The sequence below is a fragment of the Sus scrofa genome, chromosome 1 (genome assembly GCF_000003025.6).
Source record: "Sus scrofa isolate TJ Tabasco breed Duroc chromosome 1, Sscrofa11.1, whole genome shotgun sequence".
NCBI lineage: Eukaryota > Metazoa > Chordata > Mammalia > Artiodactyla > Suidae > Sus > Sus scrofa.
This window is the reverse complement of record NC_010443.5, coordinates 92948160-92967392: the sequence shown is the minus strand read 5'-3', so window position 1 is coordinate 92967392 and position 19233 is coordinate 92948160. Positions and strand designations below refer to the sequence as shown.

Genomic DNA, 19233 nt, shown 5'->3' with positions numbered 1-19233 from the left:
GTTTAAAATTTTGTACATAAACATGTTTATATTCATTTTATGTATATCAAAAATAAATATGACAAAAATTTATATCTAGAATATATAGTAAAACACAACTCAGTAATAAGAAACTCAGAACTCCTATTTTCAAATCATGCAAAATCTTAAAAAGAAATTTCAAAAAATAAAGATACACAAATGGTAATAACAACATATTAAAAAAATCATTAGCACAAGTAAACTAAATCCTCAATAATGTATCTGTACATACCTCCTAGAGTAACTAAAAGAGTAATGCCAAGTGACAAGAATGTGGAACCATGCTTGTGTTTGATTTCATAATGGCCATCACATGATTCCAAGAAATAATTTATTGGGATACCTTTACAGTGTCTGTTCTTTTCATAGCTCTGTGATAAATGTGAAGAATAGGTGTTGAGCCAAGTATTTTAAAGTGACTGGCACTAATGTTTTACCCTCACTGTGCCAGCCCCCCAACAATCAATACTAGGTTTCCCGAAAAAGTGTAATATGGATAAGATAGAAGTTGTCTTTCTGACATGTCCACAGCTTAATTACATCAAGACCCCCAGGCTTGCATTATGTCATCATTGCTATTCACATGACTTTCCCCTTTCTTATAAAGTCAGGTTCTGATACACAAAGGAAGTTCATGTGTTTTGGCTCCAAGTGTAGGGCATATAATTCCCCACTCAAGAATAAATGTTTCTCAGCATGTCTCTAGAATATCTGCTTCTAAGACAAAGACTTTCCATCAAAGAAGGTAATTAATTCCTGGGAGAGACAATGGTATCTATAAGACAAGGTACTTGAACATTTGTTGTTATTATTTACAGCTCCAGAACAGGATTCATCAGGGTAGAGTGACTCATTTGAATGTGTTTCCACCACTATTTTTGCCCCTTACCTGTGGGACCAGAAACATCATTTTTCCATAGGTTCCAAAGGAATTCACTCTAAATTCAAGACTTTGGCTTTCTGTGAGAATCACTCAGGTTTTAGACTAGAAGGAAAGACTTATTTAAAAAAGACTTGCTTATCTACTATTGATCTGCTATTGAATTGTCCATCCTATGCTCTTTCTGAGTGTGTCATATTTTTCATCTTGAAAGTTGCCTTACCCAAGAAATGTCAATTTGAAGATGTGATTATTTCTGAGGCCCCAACTATAATTTAGATCATCTAGAACCAGATGGTAATTTTTTTTCAATAGTGCTGATGCTTATTAAAGATTATGACTTTCCATACATAGTAATCATTATTCTCAACACTTCAAATAGAGTGATGGGGCATTTCATCTTCACCCCATTCTTCAAAAAAGAGTTGGTAAATATTATTAACCTAATTTGACAAATGAAAAATCTGAGTCTCATAGTGTTTAAGAAATTTGTAGGATCCATCTCTCTAACACCAGATACTCTCCTTTTGCCACAAGACACTTCCTTTAATAATTAAAATTATCATGAGAATGAAAACAAAATTTAAACATGCTTCACACACACAAAGACATAAATCTGTTAAATGCTGTACATTATCAGCTATTTAATACAAACACAAATATGAATAACTCTTCCTGGGACCAATGGCTAGAGATAATACATGTCTCTTTGGCGCCTTTAAAAGCAAAATTGGAGATGATTCATCCTCAGCTTATTGTATGGTTAAATGTTTCTCAGTATTACTGCTCAAAATGTTCATTCTTCCTATCTTGTTGGTGCATAGTCATAAAACTAAGTGAAGTGCCTTTGTTTGTCCATAACTGTGTGGTGGCTATGCTCATTTATTTTTCCTCAATCAATTCTCATAGCAGCCTGTGAGGTGGACAATATGATTCTCCCTTGACATAAGAGGAAACAGAATGTAAGGTGCCATAAAATGTACCCCAGATTAAGCAGTCACAAGGGGGAAAAGTCAAAATTCTAATCTAGTCTTTCTGATTTTCAAAACACTGTATTTCATCACTGGGATAGTCATTTTCAACATTTTGAAGAAGAGCCTGTGTGGGCCCATTCTTTGGAGGGAAATTGGGGGAGACAAGAAATGGAGTGAGGGAGAAGCAAAGCTAAAATGGACCTTAAATAAAGTAATAACACATACTTATTAAAACTTTGGAATTACAATATATTATTCTGCGTGTATACATGTTTGTGTGTCTGTTGATGAAATTGTTTTATATATGCTTGACTCTGAAGTATTATTAAGCACTTATAATTATTATGGTCATTTCAAAAGAAGTTTACTAGTTTAACATTGTTTACTACAACATAACAATAAAGGGCATGTGCTAAGAATTTGGAGGAAAAAATGTTAAAAATTATAATCTGATCTAATTTTGTCGCTGAGATTTCATAGACCTAATCATGTTTCTGATCTTTATTATCTGCTTGATCTTAGGCAGGATCCTTAACTTTTCTATGCTTCTATTTACTTATTTGTAAAATAAGTATAAAATGATAGTAGTAATAATTTTGCAGGTTTGTACTGATGACTAGTGAACCAGGTTGGCAAATATACTTGGAGCACAGTTAAGTAATCATGAAATTTTTATTTATATGATAATTAATATTACTATCAATATTAGTCTTTGAGATAATTTCCCATGTGTAAAATGGATGAAATAATACTATCCACACAAGTTACTATCACATCATTCCCATAGAAATCAATTATTAAAAGTATATTCATTAGCTATTATAAAGTTATTGGGGAGTTCCCCTTGTGGCTCAGAGGTTAACAAATCTGACTAGTATTCATGAGGATGTGGGTTTGATCAATGGCTTCGCTCAGTGGGTTAAAGATCCGGTGTTGCCATGAGCTGTAATGTAGGTTGAAGAGGCAACTCAGACCCCATGCTGCTATGGCTGTGGCATAGGCTGGCAACTATAGCTCTGATTTGACCCTTAGCCTGAGAACTTCCATATGTCACAGGGGCAGCCCTAAAAAGAAAAAAAAAGAAAGTTATTGGATTTTGGCAAAATGTTTCTCATTTGATTATAGTATCTCCTCTATCTTGCTTTCCCATCACCAATATCCTGTTACACTTTAGGTCAATGATTACAAATAGTCCATTACTAGGGTTCCTTTCTTTGTCTCTCATCCCCATGCAGAATCTCAGTCCACTTTATCCAAGTGACACAAACGTCTTTACTATCCAAGAGTCTCTTTCTCCAATCCTTCTTCATCCTACACTCATATTCTCAGTTACTCTTCATGGTTTCCTATTTCTTAGAATGGAGGGAAAATTCCTTAGCTTTACATTTACAGCTTTACATCTATTCTCTCCCTCTCTTTTCATACTTAACAAGCCACTCTATGTGAGTGCTTCACCTTGGTTTCTATGTACCTCACATCATTAATTGTACACAGAACTTCTTCTGCCACTGGGTCTAAGTTCCTCATGTCTGCATTTTAAACATCACCCACACTGAGAAAGAATCTGAGTAATTTTCAAGAAACTGGAAACTATTTTTTCCTATCTCAAAAAAAAAATCCTATAAGAATTCAGATTTCAGTAGACCCTAGGAATTTATGATGTATTAGATGCCTTTTTTTTTTCAGGAACTGTAGCTGCGCATAACTTGAAATATATGGAGAACAGGAATAACGTAACAGAGTTTGTTCTACTGGGGCTCACAGAAAATCCAAAGATGCATAAAATCATCTTTGTGGTGTTTTTTGCCATCTACATCTTCACTGTGGTAGGAAATATGATCATCATGGTCACCATTACTTCTAGCCCATTACTGGAGTCCCCCATGTACTACTTCCTGGCCTCTCTCTCCTTTATTGATGCTATTCCTCTGTCAATACCCCTAAACTGATCAGAGATTCACTCCATGAAAAGAAGACCATCCTATTCAATGGGTGCATGACCCAAATTTTTGGGGAACATTTCTTTGGAGGTACTGAGATTATCCTGCTTACTGTGATGGCGTATGACCATATGTGGCCATCTGCAAGCCAACCATTATGAACCGTAGAGTGTATCACCTATTAATAGGAGTTTCATGAATGGGAGGCTTTCTTCATGGATTCATACAGATCCTCTTCATCTTCAGATTACCCTTCTGTGGTCCTAACATCATAGATCACTTTACGTGTGATCTGAACCCTTTGCTCAATCTTGCCTGCATTTATACCCACATTCTAGGGCTCTTTGTTGCTGCCAGTAGTGGATTTCTCTGTATGTTAAACGTCCTCCTCTTGATTGGCTCCTATGTGGTCATCCTGCACTCTCAAAGGACAAAGACTTTGGAGGCTAGGCAAAAAGCCCTCGCTACCTGTGTATCCCATATTATAGTGGTTGTCCAATTTTTTGTGCCCTGCATATTTGTGTACATGAGACCAGCAGTTATTTTACTTATCAATAAAGCAGTTGCAGTGTTCTACACTAGGATAACTCCCATGTTAAATCCTTTCATATATACCTTGAGAAATGCCCAGATGAAAAATGCTATTAGGAAACTGTGTAGTTGGCAAACTATTTCAAGTGATAAATAAAATGCACATCATGCCTAATATTTATTAAATTGATGCAAAGGTCAAAAGGATATTATTGATGATCTCAGCAAAGAATGTCTATGATATTAAAAGAAAAAAAATTAATTGCCATAAATCATAGATTCTGCAGGGAGAGAAAAAAAAATGACTGCAATAAAAAAGAAGAAAACTCTAGTCCAGGATAAATTTTGGAATATTGGTAATATTCTACCAAATTGGGGCTTATCTTTTTTTTTAACCATCCTTATCCTCATCCCCAATCAAAGATTCCTAAGCTTTCATTTTAATAAAAAAATAATGAAATACCAAACATTGATATTGAGCAGTAATCTCTATAATGATCCATAGAGGTAGGCATTGCTATTGTCCCTGTCTTACAGGTGAAGAAACAAACAAAAATAATAAAACTCCAAATCAGAAATACTGAATACACACACACACACACACACACACACACACACACACCCTCTCACATATACAAAGAAAGAGAGTGAGAAAGTGTGAGAGGCCAATACATAATATAGAACATATGTATGTTATATGTTATGTTTACTATGTTATATATTAAATATATATTATTGCATATACTGTATGTATTATTTCATCATGTATAAATAAATTCTAACAGTTCATTAATAACTCTGCTCATTTTTATATATCATAGTTAATGGTAATACGTTAACTGTTAAGATGTGATACAAAATTACTTTAGGAATATAAAAGCAATGGGCCATTTAACTTCTAAGAGGTAAGTAAGGAATATTATACCATGTTTTCAAATTTCCTTGTAGCATTCAGAATCCTACTGTATTGATTGTGTAACAATCTCATGCTAAAAAATCAATCAGAAAGAGTGATGTTACAAAATATATTTTAATGTCAGATAGGAATTTCAATTTACTACATAAATAGAATTTATAAAGTAATTGCCTACTTTATAAATTCCACTATCACAATATTTGGTACACAATATCTGATAAAGATTGAATGAATAAATATATGAAGGAAGATGCATGCATTCAATAAAATAAAGAGCAGATAAAGTAAGTATGAGATTAGGACATTTTTTCTGCCTTTATCTCCTTCAGACTATGAGAATTCTAGCTGTATTTCTTTGGTAAATCACATTTATTCCTGCTTAAAGTGGGAATAAGAAAGAAATAGAAGCTGAGTATTTTTTTGTCATAGGAACGAAGAGTTTACTTGGGTTCTCCCTGCTTTTACCAAGATTTCATAATTTTCTGAATGTGGGATTTTTTATGATGTTTTCCTTTAAATTGGTTTGTTTTCAGTAATATTTCATTATGAACAGCTGTTTTTTAAAAATCTGTGACTTCCTCTACACACAAAGCCATTTCATGGTAAATACATTCCATTCATTTTTTTTCTGTCCTTCATTCCTTAAACAACAGATATTCTTGAACCCAAGGAATATATCAAGTACATTAATAGTCACTAGGGCTTCAGTATTAAGTAAAGAGAAGTCTAAATGATTTCTTCACAGAGCTTAGAATCATGGAGAGTCTCCCAAAGAAAGCAGAGAAATACCACACAGTGTTATAAATAAGTAAGAGAATAGAAGCAGAGGATGCTCTGAAAGTATGTTTGAGAGACACACAACAATGACTAGGGGGGTACAGAAAAGATTCAAGTGTGAAAAAACATGAATAATGGGACACAAAGGATATAAAGTTCAATAGAATGAAGAGGCATCGGTTAGAATAAGATATTCCTCGGAGATGGAATATATAACAAAGGCAAGAACATGAAAAATAAGAGTGCAGGAATCCTGATAAATTTGATACGGTTGTAGTTGTCAAATCAACTATTTATTTGAGTTATTGCATTGTGTGTCAGGTAACATGCTGGACACTTAGCTTATCAGGGTAAATACCAAGATATGAAGATAGAGAGATAAGAACAGGGAAGGCCAAGAAGGCTCTCATAAATGTATTAAGGCTTCAAGCTAAGTAGTGTGAAGAAAATATTGGAAGGTTTTTTCTTAAGCTAGCAAATGATGCCGTTATATTTGCGATACAGAATGATGACTCTACAGCTACAGTATGGAAAATCAATTGAAGGGGACAAGATGGACAGCAAAAGAGTAGTAAGAAGGTGACTGTAATTATTTGTATGTGATAACGATGAAGGTTTGAACTCGAGTGGTGCCACTGATGATGGAGAATGCTGTGGATGCTGCTGCACCTGGTCAAATCCCTTTCATTGGACCAGTGCCCCCAGGAATATCTGCTGTGTGTATCAGCTGTTAACAGCTTACAAGTCCCGTTCTTTCTGACAATTGCACAAGAGAATTGAAAAACTGCCTCACTTGGTAACCAGGCTCACCATCTGAATGCCCACCAGCATCCAATGAATGACTGAAGAAGGAATAGAAGGCACTGGTCTCCTTGCCTAAAGGTGGAACCTGTGCAGTAATGCAATATATACTACAGAGCTCCCATGTATTCAGGCTGGAGCCAAACAAATGGAGACTACATCTTTTTCCCCATCATAGGCAGTTTCCTTAACTAAAATGGAGAGACAGAGAAGGGAGAAATATTTTAGAGTTATAAAAAAAGAAATTAAAATAACATGAAGATGTGAGATCAAAAACAGTCATGGATTAAATCTAGATTCTGGCTTTTATCACTGAATATTTGAAGAAATTGATGAGAATGAATAGAGAGAGGAAGAACATTCTTTGACAGTGAACAAGGCTTCTTTATATCCAGTGGGCATGGCCACTCATTCTCAGGCTGAAGGATTAACCCTTCATTGCCTGAAGAAACTGTAATGGCCTGCCCTGCAGCAGTTGCCGTGAAAGAACATGCTGATTCTCCTCAGGATCCACTCAACAATACAAACCACCTCTCTTTTCTTCTAGTTCTGTAACTAGACACAAGTAGCAGGAAGCTGCTAAAAGTGAGGTCCCACTGGGAGTTCCTCTTGTGGCTCAGTGAGTTATGAACCCAACTATTATCCATGAGAATGCGGGTTCAATACCTGGCCTCACTCAGTGGGTTAAGGATCAAGCATTGACATGAGCTGTGGTATTGGCCCAGACACAGCTGAGATCTGGTGTTGCTGTGGCTGTGGTATAGGCTGGCAGCTGCAGCTCTGATTTGACACCTAGCCTGGGAGCTTCCATATGCCACAGGAGCTTCCCTAAAATAAATAAATAAATAAATAAAGAGATAAAGAGATAAATAAAAGTGAGATCTGAGTGTAGAGCACAGGGAACTACATATCCAATCTCTTGGGATAGAACATTATGGGAAATGGTATAAGAAAAAGAGTGTGTGTGTGTGTGTGTGTGTGTGTGTGTGTGTGTGTGTGTGTATGGCTGAGTCACTATGCTGTACAGCAGAAATTGGCACAACACTGAAAATGAAATATACTTGAATAAAAATAAGAAGGAAAAAGTGAGGTACAAAATACAATGTCTAATGAGGTACATTAGATATTGCATTACACTCCAAAATAACTACCTGAGTTTTCTAATGTATGCAGACAGAAATCCAGGATAACTTTAGAAAAATTATAAATTTTGGTCAGGCCTGATTTATTGATAGGGGCTCTCTCAGCAGAGATTCTGCATACGACATTGATACTGGGGGAATTAAGAAATGCTCTAACAGTTTGTGTGGTGGTGGTGGCTAACATGAACCGAACAGTGGCCCACAGTCAGTAGCTCAGACACACCAGACCTGCTCTGGGATAATGCAGAAGAAGAGATTAAAAGGCATTAGGAGATTGGAAGACAAGAGTGGATTTTCATTGAAGATATACTTAGCCACTCTGAGAGGTTCCAGAATACACACCTTTCATCACAGTCATGAAACATAAATTTGTAGCAGAGGCCTCGGCATCCTTGAAGGACTCTGTGATGGGACACAACGAAAAGAAAAAAAGAAAGGAAAAGAAAGCTCTGTGGGATATCATGCAAGCTTCTCTGATCCAGTAGGTCCATGGTGTTTGATGTGTCAGTGGCAGATGGGGATGCCAGTGCTTCTGGCAGGTCTCCACATGCAAACTGCATTGTAGGCACTTAGTATTTTGGAGCAAAGCTTGCCATCTTTTTCAGTTAAATATTCTTTTTAATAAATAGCTCCTGGACTGCTACTGGACTTTTTAGATTCTGACTGCCTCAGCACGGGTTACCAATTCACCATGTAAATTTGGGCTGCCCATCATGAACTTGCTGTTCTCTGACCCATCAAAGCCATAAAACTGGGGAGGCATAAGATTACCCCATCATCAAAGGGACTGGCCCGAGTAAGACCTGAAGGCAAAGTTACATGGGTAAGTGGCAAAAATACTCAGAGTCCTGACCTGTCCTAAATCCCCTTCTCTCTCCCTGCCAGTCCCTATGGAGTCATGGGGAGTTGCCTGTGGTCAGTTAACAGAGGAAGAAAAGACTAAGGACTTCAATACAGATAGTTCCACAATGATAAGCCAGCATAACCTGAAAGTGGAGGAGTTCCCGTTATGGCTCAGTGAGTTAAGAACCTGACTAGTATCCATGAAGATGTGGGTTCTTCAATCCCTGGTCTTACTCACTGGGTTAAGAATATAGTGTAGGCTGCAGATGCAGCTTGGATCTGGCATTGCTCTGGCTGTGGCATAGGCCCCAGCTATAGCTCTGCTTCTATCCCTAGTCTGGGAACTTCCAAATGCCACAAGCGCAGCTCTAAAAAGAAAATAAATAAATAAATAAATAAATAAATAAATAAATAAATAAATACCTGATAGTGGAGAGTTACAGCACTACAACCCCATTCTGGAAAATTCCTGAAGTTCAGTATTGATGGAAATCCTCCCAAAGGGTACAAGTTCAAATAGTGCACATGGTTGTTTACTTTGTTTGGAAGAGAAATGTCCAGATATGCTATATATACTTATTCATGGGTTTTGACCAATGATTTGGGTGGATGATCTGGAATTCGGGAGGAACATGACATTGGTAACCAAAAAAAAAAAAATTAAAAAAAATGAGGAGGATGTACATTTACGTGCTTCTCTGAATGGACAAAATATATGAAAATATTTGAGTCTCAGCACTAAGGATAAAAATGGGAGTGACGCCATTCACAATTATCTTTAGTAACTGTTGTTGCTAAAAATGTTTCTTCCAGTTCTAGGTAACCTATTGCTCTGCTGGCTTAGAGGTTTTGCTTCCAAAGGGATAAATGCTTCCACTAGGAGACACAGCAAGATTCTGTGGAACTGGAAGTCAAGACTCCTGCCTGACCATTTTAGAATCCTTCTGCCTCTGAATCAACAGGAGAGTGAGACCCTTTGAGGGCTAGAGTGATTGATCTTGACTCCAAGGGGAAATGGGACTACTATTCTGCAAGAGGGATGAGGAAAAGTATGTCTGGAAGACAGGAACTCCTAAACAGTCTCTTTTAGTATCAGCACATCTGGTAACTAAGAGTAACAGCAAGTGCAACAACCCAATCCAGGCAGAATTATTAACAGCCCAGACTTTTCAGCAATGAAGGTCTATGTCACCCCACCAGTAAAGATCCTGGTCAGCTCAGGTGTCACTAAATGCACAGAGAATACAAAATGAGTGAGTAAAAGAAGGAATTAGTTATAAAGACCAGCTACAGCCATGTGACCAGTTACAGAAATAAGACATGTAGTTACATGTTCTGTGCCTATGTTCTCTGTCCTCTTTAATTTATGAATATGTTTCTGTATGTGTTATATACATAACAATGTATACACACATTTATACCCATACACACACAAACACATATGCTATAGATGTATACATATACATATATCTTTTATTCTTTCTCTTATTACTATATCATATAAAATAACATGTTAAATTTCTTTCATTGCATTTAAGTATTATTAATTTCCATCACAATATTTAAAGTTTTAAGATAGCAAAGACTCTACCTCCTTTACGGGGAAAGAGTACATTTTCACTTGTACACAGGACAGCTGAGCCGTGTTGGGCAGAATTATGACCTCGCTATTGGCCTTATTTGGAGATTAACTATGGTTAAAGGTGATGAAGATAGGTTCTAAAATGGCATGAAATAGATATGATGGCCAGTTTTTTGTGCTAAGTTGACTATCCCAAGAGGTGCACAAATACATTTGCCGAAACATTGCTTTGGGTTGTGTTTTGCTGGAGTTTTGCTGGATGAAATTCATATTGTGTTGGTGGACTGAGTAAAGTATATTGCCCTCTATACTGTGGGTGGTCCTCATCCAATCCATCCAGTCAACTGAAAGCCTGAAAGTAACAAAAAGATGACCTCTCCCAAGTATGAGAGAATTTTCCAGCCTAAGAGGCTTCAAACTGAAACATCACCCCTTTCTGTCTGAAGGTCTGCATGGGGAAAATTAGTTTTTCCTGATGCTACAGCAGCTTCCTGCCAACAAACTTGAACTGGGACATTGTCTGTTACTAGTATAAAGCAGTTTCTGGCCTTTAGACTCAAATCGTGACTTTGGTTCTACAGACTTTGCACGTGCCAGCTTCCATAATCATGAGAGCCAGTACCTGAAAGGAAATCTCTCCCTACGAATATCTCTATTAGTTCTAAAACATATCATATATTCATGGGCTAGAAAATTGAACTGTTAAGATACCAATAATACCTAAAAAAATAAAGATTCAAATAATCCCTGTCAAAACCCCAATGACACTTTTTGCATATTTGGGAAAATCATCTGAAAAATTAATAAGGAATATCTAGGGAGCCTGCAGGAAAAGTAATCTTGAAAAATCAAACAAAGTTGGAGATTTCACACCTCATGCTTTCAAAACAAAGTATTTGAAACAGCGTGGTCCTGCCATAAAGACAAGCATATAGAACAATAGAACATATTAAAGAGCCAAGAAATACACTATCATATTAATGGTCAAGTGACTTTCTAGAGAAGTGCCAAGAACTTCCATGGGGGAAAGGACAGTTTTTTAAACAAATGGAGTGGGCACAGCTAGATATCCACGTGCAAAGGAATTAAGGTGTACCCTTAACATACACCATATACATAATACCCTCAAAATAGATCAATGATAAATTGATTAACAGATAAAACTATAAAACTCTTGGAAAAATTAGAGAGGAAAAGATTCAGGGCATTAGATTAGGCAATGAATTTTTAAATATGACACCAAATTCACAGGTTAAAATAGAAAAATAGGTATATTGGACTACATCAAAATTACAAGCTTCTGGATTTCCCATCATGGCTCAGTGATAATGAACCTGAATAGTATCCATGAGGACAAGGGTTTAATCCCTGGCCTCGCTCCATGGGTTAAGGATCCTGCGTTGCCTTGAGCTGTGGTGGAGGTTGCAGATGTGGCTCAGGTCCCACATTGCTGTGGCTATGTTGTACGCCTTCAGCTATGGCTCTGATTTGACCGCTAGCCTGGGAAATTCATATGCCATGGGTGTGGGCCTAAAAAACAAAAAAACAAAACATGTTTATTTTTTAAATAATCCACCTTTTTCTCCATACTGTGGTAAAATATAGCAAAGATTAAGGTCTTTTTCACATGTGGCTCATGTCTCTGAACTAGAGGGAAGGGACACTTTAGGGAATGACCTTCCCCAGTGCCTGTATTTTTTCATCATCCATGTTTACACAGTCCTCTGGGGAAGGCAAAGAGTTGCACCTCTCATTCATAATCTTGCGTGAGAGTGGATTTCAGAAAGTGGGGGATCATTCCGGATCAACTTAATCTGCCTTCTGGCCTGTAGGTAAGAAGTCAAGTCTCCTTGTGAGACCAAAGAATTCCTGGTTCTAGATAATTGAACAGAATTTTAGAAACTTTTTTTCCTATTTGAGTCAGGACTGTCCAGATTGCTTTGGGAAGAAAAAGAGGACAACTGAACATCCTAACCTCTGCATAAACTGTTTTAAAACTGGTAAGATTTGTACTGAGGATTAACTTAGTTTTATGTAATACTCAGAAAAACTGTTTCTGATCAATGTGAGTATCTAATTCATACAGTCCATACAGAAAGTTTGGGACATTTTAAGGGTTGTTCTACATTCCTAAATGAGATGATGGAAATAAAAGCTGTGTACAGCCTCTCCTGAGGGAAACGGGCACTGCTGAGAAAGGGGTATTAGAATGGAGGGTGTGAGAGATAATAATATAGAAATAATATCTACCTAGGAGTTTCAGGGATGTGCTTAGACATGATGACTTGTCAGTGATATAATAGAATTCAGACTTCCCTTTTTTTCCATACATTTCAGGACAACACAGGGCAGAACACTATTGGGTTTTACCCACAGGATATTTTCTCAGTTCCTCTCATTCACTCAAAAGTCTCGAAGCACACATTTTACTCTAGAAGCTGAAATACAGTCATTTATGGATTAAAAACTCCTCTTGTAATGCTTCACTCTAATGTGTATTAATTGTATATATATAATTCTAATATGTGCATACTTCTATATCTACATAAACACAAAAATATATTATGTGAATTATAGAGATGTGCCTACCATATATATATATATATATATATATATAATATATATATACACACACACGTACATACACAAAAATAGATAAGTAGAGATATTTCTCTAATAGTCTTAATTGATATAAACAGCAAATGATTTTTCATTTGTTTGTTGAAGAGCTTTAACCAGATTTCATTTGGAAAACATCCAGAAAGTCAGGGAACCTGTAGTTAAAGGCACTGTGATGGTTTAGATGAGATTAAAAAGCACTGACTTCCATACTCACCTCTATAGATGTCTCTGTTTATGCTCTTGGGTCTTATGATCCTCCCCCCTCCCCCAAAAAAATATTGCTATCTTTCCTGTTTATATCACAGGACAGTTATTACGGCTCAGGGATATGCCACTGTGAATGACAGACCAACACAGGCCTTACTTTTTACATAACACATGACAGTGATGTATTTTCAAATTTGACCAAAGATCACAGCTTAAAAAAAATGGGCATTGCTCATATTTCTGTTGCCAAGAATGTAGATTCCTCATACACAGAGTACAAATGCAGGTCTTGGTGGCATTCTTTTAAATACAACTCGTTTATGCATGATTTTGTATGTAAGTAATAGGTAATATCCTACTTTTAATTACTTATCAACCTAGCTGTCTTATTTTTCACTTTAAAATATACTGTAGATACCACTGCATATATATCTGCTTTCTTTTTATCAATGGTTTTATTTGGTGTGTGGTGTCAATAAAAGTACACTCCCCTTTTTTTAAATTTTATAGCCACACACAGGGCATATGGAAGTTCTTGGGTTAGGAAATGAATCTGAAGAGATTCATGAAAACATTGCCTGACTGTACATTTAATTTGAATGTATTTACTTGCAAATGAAATTCAGCATCTTTTAATATGCTAAATTATATTTAATAAGAAGTTTTTAAAATTATTTTGCCTATTACTTATTTTACTGTATTTTTTAAGATCAACAAGTGAAAGCCACTTACAATTGAAAGTCATGCTTTTGACTGGTATGAGAGTTGTAAAAATACTCTATCAATTTGTCTCATAATTTGTTATTGACTTTGTTCTATTGGAGAATATAAGGGCACATAAAACAATCTGTCCAGTGTTTGGCATACAGCTAGATATGAATAAACAATGATTATGTTTTTATTTCTATCTTTTCTTGAAGTGAGAGTATAGGATATTTAAGATTTATATCACAAAAGTTCTATGTATCCTAGGTCTCAGGTATGACTTGGATCTTCCTGTGTTCATTTTCTAAATTCCTGGTTTTAAACTTTAAACCTGAAATTTAAAAGAATGTTTTTATTTATACAAAATGTACTCCTTCTATATTTCCTTCATGTTAGAGTCAATGAGTCCATTTGTCTTAAGAAAACATATTGAAAGATTTAGAAAAAACAATGACTAGCAGGGCAAATTTACCTTTGGACAACATAGTATAATTTAAAGGTTATAAATTTTAATAATAGAAGCTGAATTTAAATGTAAACAACTAGAAAGTTTCGAGAAATAAAAAGACATAAACTTAGTCAAGGCAAGAGATTAAAATAAATCTCATGATGGCCTATACCAACTGACTGGTTACAGATTACTAAATTTTATGTTTATTGTTTCTTCTCACACTCACTAGACTCTATGATCTGTGACTTTGTAAGTATTTGTGTGTGTAGAAGTTTCATTAAGGAAGATATCCTGAATTGTTTGAACCATCATTCTCTGATGCTCAGAACAGGTACTAAAATACTTTACAACTGGACTGCTGGTTTAAGAAATGTAAAAGTGGATCGAGTAAATCAGGCAAAAGTTTTCTCTGCTAAAACATAGCTCTCCTAATATGGATACATTCTAGATTAAAACTGGAGAAATCATTCAGCTGACAAAGTGAATAAACTCATGCTAGTAACCCAAATTAGTGCTTACAATGCCTGAAGAATCATTTACCTTTCATTGTTTTCTTACTTTCATCCAAATTTCTCCTTTTTTTTCATTTTAGGGACATACCCACGGCATATGGAAGTTTCCAGGCTAGGGGTCCAATCAGAGATACAGCTGCCAGCCTACACCACAGCCCACAGCAATGCTGGATCCTAACACATGTAGCAAGGCCAGGGATCAAAGTCAGGTTACTTAACTGCTGAGCCATGAAGGGAACTTCCTCACATCATTTTCATATGCCATTAGGGCTCCAGATTGAAAAAGTATTGTGAATTCCATTTTATTGAAATAAAAGCAACACACAGTGCCATAACATATACTCTACTTGCAAATATACTATTTATTTTGAAATTGTATTTTTTTTTCTTCTTCGCAGAATATTTCTAATTGGTGCTTTCCCCTTGAGTCAAATAATGCAGCCAAACAACAGTATCTCTGAGTTCATACTGTTAGGATTGACACTGGATCTTAAGAAGCAAAACATGGTGTTTGTGATCTTCTTCATTTTCTATGTGGGAACTCTGGGGGGCAATTTGCTTATTATTGTGACCATCAGGTCCAGCCAAACACTTGGGAGCCCCATGTACTTCTTCCTGTTTTATTTGTCCATTGCTGATACCTGTTTTTCCACTACCACAGCACCTAGACTCATTGTGGATGCTCTGTCTGAAAAGAAAATCATATCTTACAATGAGTGTCTGACTCAAATCTTTGCACTGCATTTATTTGGCAGCATGGAGATCTTTGTCCTTGTCCTCATGGCCATTGATCGTTATGTGGCCATCTGCAAGCCACTGCATTACCCAACTATCATGAGGCGCCAGGTCTGCATCATACTGATTGGTCTTGCATGGATAGGGTCTTTTATACATTCTATGGCTCAGATTATCCTGGCTTTGAGACTGCCCTTCTGTGGATCCAATTTGATTGATCACTATTGCTGTGATATGCAGCCCTTGCTGAAACTTGCCTGCATGGATATTTATGTGATGAACCTACTCGTGGTATTTAATAGTGGAGCCCTTTGCACAACTGGTTTTGTAATGCTGATGATCTCATACATTGTCATCTTGCATTCACTACGAAACCATAGCGCAGAAGGGAGGAAAAAAGCTCTCTCCACTTGCACTTCCCACATCATTGTAGTTGTCCTGTTTTTTGGTCCATGTATATTCATATATACCCGCCCCCCAACTACATTCCCCATGGACAAGATGGTGGCAGTATTTTATACTATTGGAACACCCTTTCTCAATCCGCTCATCTACACCCTGAGGAATGCAGAAGTGAAAAATGCCATGAGAAGGTTATGTCATGTCAGAATGAATTCAGAAAGCAAAAGATGAATTGAGGTCTGATTACTTAATATGTCATGGTTTGACTGATTCTGTAAAGGTATCATATAAAATAATGCCTGACTATTGTGGGAATAACATAAATCAAATATAAGATTGAGAGTTGCTTTTTTTTTCTGATTCACAGACAAAATGAATGCCAAGACTTATCATTCTTTAAGTGGACCCAACTTACCAGCTCTAAGCATGTTCTCCTATCAAAGTTTATTTTGAAATAAATTCAGTAAAATAACATGAATCTTATTGTCCTCATTTTGTTTTACTTTCTTGGGACATTACAAAGTTTAGTGTCAATACTGATATCTCAAAATTGAATGGCATTAATGATGATGACCATATACATAAAAGGAATAGAAGTGTTATGATTCCATCATAAACTCACTTAACCTAAACTTCCCTAATGTGAGCATGCACACACATACAAACACACACAGTACAGGGGTTCATGGCTATTTGCATTTCAGATGAAACAATGTATTAATATAAGAGGAACAGAATAGAATAAAATAAATGAACATGTAGGTTAAAAACAAAGATACTAAAACAAGAAGCTACATAGGGTCATCAAATTTAGAAGGTTTTATGGGGTTCAAACATACTTGTAGTCAAATTAAACCTAGGAAAATGATGGAATTTTAAAAGTTTCTGGAACATGATATCCATCCAATGTATAATAGTAAAGTGGTCACCTGCCCTCAAAAGTGACTTCCCTAAAAGAAATACTATGCATTGTAATTACCCTATCATTTTAGAAAGAAGTAGAATGGCTGATATGCGTCTAGTGCTTTTTTATTATCATGATTGTGTCTCACAAAATAATACAAAGTTAGGTATATTTATCAAAAATTCACAGATAAAAATCTGAAGTTCAGAGAAGTAAGAACACCCTTGAGGTTATTCTGCTAAAATGGTATCAGAAGCAAGGTTTTAAACAAGTTTTATACACCTCTCATGTCAGTAATAAATGCCTACAATCCACTTTATCCCTGCAAAGCGACCTACAATATAGGCAACATTTGGAATTGAGACAATGATCATGAACTGCACTTACTTTTGCTTCAAGATTGGTGGAAGGATATAATGATTAAGAATAGGAGATCTATGCTCAACCTGGATGGATCCAAATTATATTCTATTACTTTACAGCCCTGTAACTTCAGGAAATATAGAGAAAATTTGGGTGTGTAAATTGGAAGTGAAAATAATCTCTATTTTATTGGCTTGTCATGAGGTTAAAAAAGGGATATAATAAAGAGCTATGAATAAAGAAGAAAATCTAGCATGCACTACCTATTTTTGTTATAAAATGGGTTTTCAAAATATAATTAGTGAAACATATTTTTAGTCATGGCCATCATATACATTTACTAACAACACTTTTATTCAGATAATGCAATTTATAATTTTAATGGAAGGTAAATTTTAACTGAAGATATCAGTTGGCACTGTTTTAATAAGATTAAAAAGAAACCTAGGAGAATGTTAAACACACAGTTATTGCTTAACTAAAGGAAAAAGGAGACTTTAGATAACAGCTCCAGGCTTTTTACGTTTTGCATCTTTAGCTTTAAATCTTTAAAAATGACTTATGTGTGAAATCTAAAAAGCAAAAAAAAAAAAGAAAGTTGAACTCACTGAAATAGAAAGTAGAAAAGTGGGTACTAGAGGCAGAGGTGGCAGGAAATATGGAGAGTTTGGTAAACAGGTACCAACTTTCAGCTATGTGATTAATAAGGTCTGAGAAGCATGTAAACTACAGTGCCATCGTTGAAAACCAGCTGCATCAAAGTGAGTAGATAAATGCATGGCATCCACTCACTATAGTCCTTTTAGCTTCACTAGTGAATTTTATACATTTATAAGCTTTCACGTTACTGTCCAATGTACTTTTGTTTCAAATGAAGGAGTTAAAAAAAGTCAATGAAACACAAAGGAAGAAAGACCAAAAGGAAAAAAAAGAAAATGCTACAGGACAGGAAGAAAATAACTTTAAAAAAGGAAGTAGGGAGTTCCCGTCGTGGCGCAGTAGTTAACAAATCCGACTAGGAACCATGAAGTTTCGGGTTCGATTCCTGGCCTTGCTCAGTGGGTTAAGGATCCAGTGTTGCTGTGCACTGTAGGTCGCAGACACAGCTCAGATGCCGCATTGCTGTGGCTGTAGTATAGGCAGGCGGCTATGGCTCTGATTCAACCCCCAGCCTGGGAACCTCCATATGCCATGAGATCGGCCCTAGCAAAAAGACAAAAAAATAAATAAATAAAGGAAGTAGTAAGTCCTTTCCTATTGTTAATCATTTTAAATGTAAATATATTAAACTAAATGCCCCAATGAAAAGACAAAGAGCAGCTGGATGAACTCAAAAACACAAGTTCCACATCCTTACTCCCCCGACCCCAGGCCCTATAGCCTGGGACCGCATCAGTACCCAGCTAATGTAAAAGCAGTCTGGCAGCCTCCACCTGAAGCAGGACCTGGAAATCAAACAGGTCAGATCCCAGCCCTGCCTACCAGCACAGCTACAATAGTAGTTCCTACCACAACAAAAGAAACTATGCAGCTCAAATAGGGGGCACCCCTACAGCCTATGGTTCTGTTGATAAGAAGGGAATACACGGTCGGGTCCATTAAGACATCTAAATAAGTTCACCTCTCCAAGATCAGCAGAAGTAACCGACCAACATAATACACAGAAATGAAAATGGAGTTAGGCAAAATGGGTCAACAGAGGAATATATTCCAAATGAAGACACAAAATTCCAGAAGAAGATCTTGACGAAGTGGAGAGAAGCAGCCTACCTGGTAAAGAGTTTAAGGTGATGATCATGAAGATGCTCATAGGGTCAATTATTCTGCAATGAGAGATAAGAATATACAGTGGGAGGAAATTCTCTTCAATAAGTGGTCCTGGGAAAGCTGGAAATCTACCTGCAAAAGAATCATACTGGACTACT

At 36.3% G+C, this 19233-nt stretch overlaps 1 protein-coding gene and 1 pseudogene across 1 annotated transcript; both read left to right on the top strand.

The window, feature by feature from the left end:
• On the top strand, window positions 3591–4503 carry LOC110256970 (annotated as a pseudogene).
• Window positions 15340–16272, top strand: LOC110256969 (olfactory receptor 4C11-like). The gene has a single exon (XM_021075056.1). The coding sequence runs from the start codon at window positions 15340–15342 to the stop codon at window positions 16270–16272; it is 933 nt and encodes a 310-aa protein (XP_020930715.1).

Bases quoted from the DNA above. Each gene is read 5' to 3' on its own strand.
- LOC110256969 (XM_021075056.1), top strand. From the start codon at position 15,340: ATGCAGCCAAACAACAGTATCTCTGAGTTCATACTGTTAGGATTGACA.